At 43.5% G+C, this 7837-nt stretch overlaps 1 protein-coding gene across 1 annotated transcript; it reads left to right on the top strand.

Moving 5' to 3' along the window:
* Window positions 1-1907: 1907 nt before the first annotated feature.
* Window positions 1908-2216, top strand: LOC135704946 (uncharacterized). Its single transcript, XM_065226487.1, has one exon. The coding sequence runs from the start codon at window positions 1908-1910 to the stop codon at window positions 2214-2216; it is 309 nt and encodes a 102-aa protein (XP_065082559.1).
* Window positions 2217-7837: the final 5621 nt, after the last annotated feature.

The raw sequence follows: 7837 nt of genomic DNA, 5'->3' as shown, positions 1-7837 counted from the left end.
TTAACGTACCCTATTCTAGTTGAAATTCTATTACTACACTATGTTTGTTTTGATTCGCTATGAAAGTTTGACAGATAACATCAGGGGTGTGTGGATTCATGCAGAACATGCAGGGGTGAGTGAAATAGCTTGGGACTGCTTGGGACCGTTGTTCTGGTACTGAGTGAGCCAAAAATAATAATGATTTTCTTCGGGACCCAGTGGTCTTAGAGTTACCTCTATGATATTACTCACCACGGCGGACATCATCATGCTCTACTTTTTCCATCGATTGCACATAAACGTATATTTCACAGTCCAGTACAAAACACTCAACTTTATCGTTTTTGTTTTGACGTGTGATGGAGGAGCTAGTAACTAGAGCTACACGTGAAAATGACCTACGTACGAAATGTAAACAATGACCCCTCATTTTATCTGTCAAACTTTCATAGCGAATCAAAACAAACATAGTGTAGTACTAGAATTTCTTCTATAATGGGGTACGTTCAACAATCAATACGAAAGTAACGATTTTAAATTGGCTCACTACTAGACTAGCCTATTGGTCCCAAGCAAATCGATTACGTACCCCATTCTAGTCAAAATGCTAGTACTACACTATGTTTGTTTTGATTCGCTATGAAAGTTTGACAGATAAAATGAGGGGTTAGTGGATTTTCCTATGTTTCGAGAGGTGAATCGATTAGCTTGGGACCGAAGATAGTACTAGAGCTGAGCCAAAAAGTTGAGCACGTTTCTTCGAGACCTTTTGATCTTAGAGTTACCTCTATGGTACGTTCATCGATGTACTTGAGACCGATAGGCTAGTCCAGTGTCAGTCAATTTAAAATCGTTAGTTCCACCGGTTGGTATTACCATAAATTACACACGACCCAACGACCAGGACACCTACACCGTACGAAGAGGGACCGGGAGATAATGCTGAAGTAACCAACGAGGACCTCGTAAGTGGCAAAAGGATTGAAGGTGAAGAAAGCTCCCAGACCGGATGAAAGCCCCCGTTGAAAGTGGAATCCCCGAACATGTTCAGGATGGTGCTGCAGAAATGCCTGGACGAGAGTCACTTCCCTGACAGGTGGAAGATACAGAAGCTAGTGCCAAAACCAGGAAAACCGCTGGGGGAGCTAGCATCATATAGACCTAAATGCCTGCTGGATACACTCGGAAAGCTCTTGGAGTTAATCATCCTAAACAGACTGAGGAAATGCACGGATTGCCGGAGAGGCAGTTCAGATTCCGGAAAGGGAGAACAACGGCGGATGCAATTTGGACAGTGGTCGAGAGAACCAAGAAGGCATCCAAACAGAAGTGGACAGGAGATCGACATTGCGCCGTAATAACGATCGACGTCAAGAATGTGTTCAACAGCGCCAGCTGGGAGGCCATCGCCAAAGCGCTACATAAAATGAGGGACCTGACTACCTGTGCAGGATACTGAGGTGTTATTTTCAGAACCAGGTTCTAGTCTACGAGACAGACATGGGACAGAGATCGATTAGAATCCATCCTTGGTCCAACGATTTGAAACGGGATGTACAACGGCGCGCTAACGTTGAAGCTGCCTAAAGGAGTTGAGATCGTTGGCTTTACGGATGACGTCGTCTTGACGGTAACAGACGAGACGCTGGAAGAAGTGTAAATGTTTGCAACCGAGGCGATTGACATGATTGGTAACTGGATGCAAGGAGCGAAGCTGCAGATAGCTCACCACAAACGGAAGTGTTATTAGTCAGTAACTGTAAAGTGGTGCAGCGTCCAGAAATCACCGTCGAGGAGCACGCCATAGCCTCAAAACGCGTGTTGAAATACCTGTCAGTGATGATCTATGACCAGTTAAACTTCAACAGCCACGTCGAATATGTCTGTGAGAAGCTTTGAAGGCCATCAACGCGATAGCTAGAATCATGCCAAACAACTCTAGTCCCAGCAGTAGCAAGAGGAGTTTTCTGGCCAGTGTGTCGTCGTCGATACTGAGTCATGGAGATCCAGCCTGGGTTACAGCGCTGAAAACTAAGCAGAAGGAAAGGAAATTGAGCAGCACCTTTCGGCTCATGGCCATGCGAGTTGTGAGTGCATACAGAACCATCTCGTTGGAAGAAGTATGCTTTATTACCGGAATGATCCCTATCGGCATCACCCTAGCGGAGGGTAGCGAGTGCTACAGGCGGAAAGAAGCCGCAAGAGTACAGAAAGATATGAGAGTCGTTGGCTAAATGGCAACAGGAGTGGGATAAGGCGAGGAACGATAGATGGACACATAGACTAATACCGATTCTTTCGACCTGGGTGAACAGAAAACTTCCACCTAACGCAGCTCTTGTCTGGCCACGGCTGCTTCAGGAAAAATACCTACATCGGTTCGGGAACGCAGCGTCTCCCCTCTGTCCGAAGTGTGGCAACGTGGTCGAAACGCCGGAGCATGTGGTTTTCGAATGTCCAAGGTTCGAGCTAGTGCGAAGGGAGATGCCCGTCCTTAAGGTTCAATTTACTTTGATGCTTTTTGAAAAATTCAAAAGCAGTTTTTTCCGACGCATTATTTCAGATTGCAAAAAGCTCGCACTATTCGATTCCTTTTGATATTTTACACAAAATGACGCGAGCTTTTTGCAATCTAAAATAATGCGTCGAAAAAAACTGCTTTTGAATTTTTTAAAAATGCATCAAAGTAAATTGAACCTTAACGTTGGAATTTCGTCGATGAAATGTGTCGAGAGGAGAGAACTTGGAATGCCGTCAACAGAGCAGTCACGCAGATTATGTCGGAGCTGCAGCGTTAATGGAGAGAAGATCAGCGATGTAGCAACGCCAGCTAGCGCTGGGAGTATAAGAAGTGCATGAGTGTCTTCTTCTTCTTCTTCGATTTTTAAGCTTATTGCATATGGCATATTAGCTTATTGCGTGCTCTCAACTTAGTGTTCTTGATGCACTTCCACAGTTATTTATTGAGAGCTTTCGATGACTGTACCATTTTTGCATTGGTATAATTGTGTGGCAAGTCCAATCATACTTATATGCCCAGGGAAGTCGAGAAATTTTCCAACCCGAAAAATTTCTAGACCGGACCGGGAATTGAACCCAGCCACCTCCAGCATGGTCTTGCTGCGCTGCGCCTTCACCGACTGAGCTAAGGGAGGCCCCCATGAGTGTACTAACCTTTATTAGTTCCGGCACGACTTTATAAAAGCCAGACAGTCGAATGGAGAGTGGAATGCGCTTCCACATCTCCAGCATCTTCCTTCACGTGGTCGATTAGAATTCATTCGTCGCTATTCAACTTCCCCACTTCTCGCATTACGGCGTTGTTCAAATCGAGAATCATTGCCAAATGCACGGCCACAAGATAGCCGAGGGGCTCCGTTTTTCGTGATATGGATGGAATCTATTCCGAAGAACTGGATCCTGTGGGAAATCCACTCTAATCGGGGATAGCAATGCCGGTTCCGTTGAGCCGTGCTTTTGGTTGTGGTAATCTTTGTTGTTCTGTATGGTCTCCTGGAACCTTCACGATTAAGAATTTTCAGAGTTGCTTTGCGCACCTCTCGATTTTGCGCATGACCAGCAACAGTTCCAATTATCTCCTCCAATTCCTTACCTCCAGAATACTCACACAGCCTAGCGACAGAGACGACTCTGTTGACTAATATCAAATACGTGGTCTTAGCCTGTCTGAAAAGACAAATCCAAAGAAAAAAAAAACGGTTTTTGCGTCATCAACGCAAGCTTTCTCCTTTGCAACTTAATGTTGGAGCCTGACTCGAGGTACGACTTCAATCGGTGTACCGCATTCGAGAAATGACTGGTGTTCGAATCGAGTGCATTATCCGCTGATGTTGTATTGTTATAGATTCTTACCAGGCGTGGTCCAGCTTTGATCCTGAATAGGATGAATTTTGTCTGCTCATCCTCATGGAGTCAACAAGAAGGTCCTTCCACATTTCATACGAGTGCCTGTTTATCTCTTCATCCTCCGCAAGTGGATGAAGCTGACTGAAGGTTCAACTCTTCGCGTACTTCAGGGCCTTGGTGCTCTATCAAAGTCGACACTGCCTTCGTCCGTGACGTTGTTTGCTGATTGCATAGCTTCCACGCTTAATTGAAAAACTGCCTTCTCTGTCCGTTCCTTCTGCAATACTTCTGCCAATGCTGTAGCACGAGCCTTCTCCTCTTCCAGCTCCTTTTCCAAAGTCTTCATTTTGTCTGCCTTTCGGGTATTCACTTGAGGATCGGCCGTCTTTGCCTTTTTTTCTTTGGTTGTGACTCTCTACAATCGACAGTTAAACACAGGTTTAGTTTCATGAATGAAATTAAAATATTCAAATTCAGTGTACAGTCATCAAAGCCTAACATCTTCGCCAGTCCGTCGAAGAATACACAAACATTTCTTTTATCCACCTATCCTATTCAGAAACATTCGAAAAATTATCTATCCTTACCGCCCTTCCGTCGGTAAATAAAATCCCGATTTTACCATTTTTTATAATTCCAAGATGACCAAATTTTCCAAAAAAATTCACCTACACTTTTACTCTCTTCTCACTTTTTAATATTCGGTTCTCAATTAAATTGTAGTGTTTCTTCTGAACAATTTTACAATCACTGCACTCAAATTTCACCCTTTCCCGTTCTCTTTACTTACCTTTTGGGAGAATCTGCGCCATTGCGGTAACTCTCCATCAGTGTTGGCAAAATCAGGAATCAATTGATATTTTTCCGCTCTCATGGGCTCGCAATATCACACGTGATATTGGAACAAAATATCATGCTTGATATTGATTTTACAAGCTCCTTTGATATTGCGAGACTATTCACAACGTGCAAACATCAAGCTGAGAGTTGACTCGATACAAAAATGATTCTATTGCACATCGTTTTCTTAGAAAGAGAAAACATAGTTTGCTATCTCTTTTTAATCTTCACCGATTGCAGACGCGAAGGGACTGCTGCAAGCCGTTATGGAAGTTTTTGTTGCATTCGGGTGCAAAGCAAAAATCATTAAACTCAATCTCACCACAGTTTGGTGAGATTTGCAGTTGGTGAGTTTTGTTAGCTTGATATTCCTAGCTGCGATATCACAGCTTGCAAAATCAACCACAGTTGCTTGCTTGTTGATTTTTGTCTACGAAAATTAAGCGTGATCTTGGGCGTTGGTGAGATTTGTTTTTTTGATATTTTCCCAACACTGCTCTCCATGATAATCCACACGCGTCCGTTCGCTGCAAGAGTCGTCGAATAAATCTCCTTCAATTCTTTAACTCCAGAATACTCACACAGCGACGGAAGTGACTCTGTTGATGAATGTCAAATCTGACTTCTCCGGTTTTTAACGGAGCCTGACCCGAAGTACGACTTCAATCGATGTACAGCCCTGGCTTAAACATATTTTCTTCATTTCATTTGCCTTCTACCTCAATATTCTTCTTAAGATCCGTCGCTTTTTATTGGTAGCTTCGATGAAATCGTTGGTATCCGAGCTATCATTACCGTCATTGGCATCATCATTGTCACTATCATCATCGCAGTCATCGCCAAGGTATCGCGGTTGTGTTCTTTAAGTTGTTGTTTTTGTTCTGTTGCACTTTGATTTCTGGACTCCCCGCTCCAGATTCGATTTCTCTTCTTCAGATGCTGATGAAACTCGATCCGCTGGGTGCTGCTTGTGGTGGTGTTTTGGTTCAACTAGCTGTTTTCGGAGTCTTCGCATACTTTGCCGCAGTGAGGACATGTTTTAGGCATCATTCGGTATTTCAACAGCGTTGTTTCACCGTCGATGGTCACACATGCCGGAATGGGGCGGCTAAGCATCATCCGAAGGACTCGTACACCATTGTAGATTTTCGCAAAATGATAGGAGAAATGACGGCTTCGGCATGACAGACTATTTTCGGCAACCTAAATTGAAACACTATTTTCACTGGATTTTCTTACGAAAACACTTCGCTGAATGCATGCAAACGATTCTTTATGTTTTCAGCTTCAATCTGACTATATTTTTACCACTGAGAAAAAGCAATCTAGCAAGGTTTTCTTGAAATGCAACACACGCACTACAAATTGTAGCTGATTTCGAGCTGCCGATAATAGAGCAGCTGATTTACATGCAGTTCAAATGGAACGGTTGCCGAAGAAAAACTGGTTGCCGACAATACTCGCTCTCACTAGAGAAGATTGGAGCTTTGTAAAAGCGTTTCAAAACAATTTTTGACAATTCTTTCGACTGAAATTGTTAGAGCAGGTGGCAGCAAAAGATTGTAAACAAACCAATACTGCATATGTGTGCGTTCCTTAGAGAAAAAGGCTATAGAAAGAAGGTCACTGCTTAGCTTGCCGAGAATACGTAAATTCCCCTACTTCCTCCAGTGTGATAACTCCATACTGCCTCATGAAGTTGATGACGGTCAAATGCAGCGTGTGAGAAAGAAGGTCAAGCACGCGCACAGTCACGGCCTCACTCTCAATGTACAGAAGAATATTGAATTCCTTGTTATGTTGTTGTTGTGATTTACCCTTTCATAGCGTAAAGCGGTTTCAATTTTGATTGTCTCGATTTCCACACAGTTACGAAGATTGTGTTGCTGAATGTTTGTCGTATCCACGAGTTGAAGTTTCACTTTCTTCTCGAGGATTTTTGAACTTTTCCCACGTCTGGACGTTTCGGAAGGACAGTGAAATCGACGACTAGAGTGAATTTTGCGTAAAACACTCATGTCCACCGACGTTCGATTTTGTAACCGTAGCGATAGTGATAAATAGTGGCCAACTGACAATTTTAATATTAATATCAAAATTATATTTTTCCACATTTCCTTATGGCAACTGAATTAGGTAGAATTCATTTCCTAAGCAAACAATTCTGGAATCACGACCTGATTTGCAATCTTCGCTAAAATTAGCCACGCGAAAAACCAGATCAGACCACCACGCGATACTACATTCTCTTCCGCATTAGTCACTGCAAAATATCAACAATTATGCTCTTCTGGTACCCATGCCTCACGCAAAGTCATCCATTTTTGCAGATCCTTCGAATTGCTCCAATCGAACTAGTTTTCGCACTTTAATCTGCAATGAAAAAAAAACTACTCTTCGTGGGGACCAACTTGTCTCATCCACGCTGCGTGTTCCATCGGATACCGGCGCACTTTCTTACTCGAGATGTGTGCGATTATCGCAGTTAGAGCACGTAGGTGGCAAAACTGGCACCTCTGTGCTTTTCCCGCACCACAGCCATAATTAACGAGAGATTACGATAAAAACACTTTTCTTCAAGGTTGCGCATTACTTTGCTCCTTCCGATGGTGGACCCTCCCCTCCGAGTACCGTTTGTTCGTTCGTTCGTTCGTGGTGGCGGTGTTTGGTGTGTTTAATTGCTACCTGCCAACACCGCACGCCACTGCTGCTTTCCTCGATGGCAGAGTCTACGGTCGGTCAATAAAAGATGCCGCGCGACGGCGGTCGCACAGCTTGGATGGGAAAGGAAATCCGTTGTGCATAAAGCGAATTGCATGTCGCTATTACTTTGCTTCTGATGCGACCAATTCCAGTTATGGGCCATTTTATGCATATGATAGTGGACTCTACTAATGGGTGGCATGGTTAAAGTGTGGTAAGGGAACATGCATAAATGACGTAGCATTTGAGGGGGGAGGTGGGGGTTTCAGAATTTGTGACCGGCCATGTATTGGATATAGCCAAATACGCTACGAGGGGGGGAGGAGGGGTTTAAAATTGATCAAAAATATGCTACGTCATTTATGGATGCTCCCTAAAATGTAGCCATGATTTTGTACATAAATTTAGATTACTACCACACAAAATTGAAAAGATCTGACTTGAG

This window comes from Ochlerotatus camptorhynchus, unplaced genomic scaffold (genome assembly GCF_037179485.1).
Source record: "Ochlerotatus camptorhynchus isolate MF236.1 unplaced genomic scaffold, CSIRO-AGI_Acam_v1.1 ptg000251l, whole genome shotgun sequence".
Lineage (NCBI taxonomy): Eukaryota > Metazoa > Arthropoda > Insecta > Diptera > Culicidae > Ochlerotatus > Ochlerotatus camptorhynchus.
Note: the sequence above shows the minus strand (reverse complement) of the source record. Positions and strands in the feature narration are given on the sequence as shown.

What these genes read in the sequence shown, in the direction of transcription:
- LOC135704946 (XM_065226487.1), top strand. Translation starts at nt 1,908, where the DNA reads ATGCCAAACAACTCTAGTCCCAGCAGTAGCAAGAGGAGTTTTCTGGCC.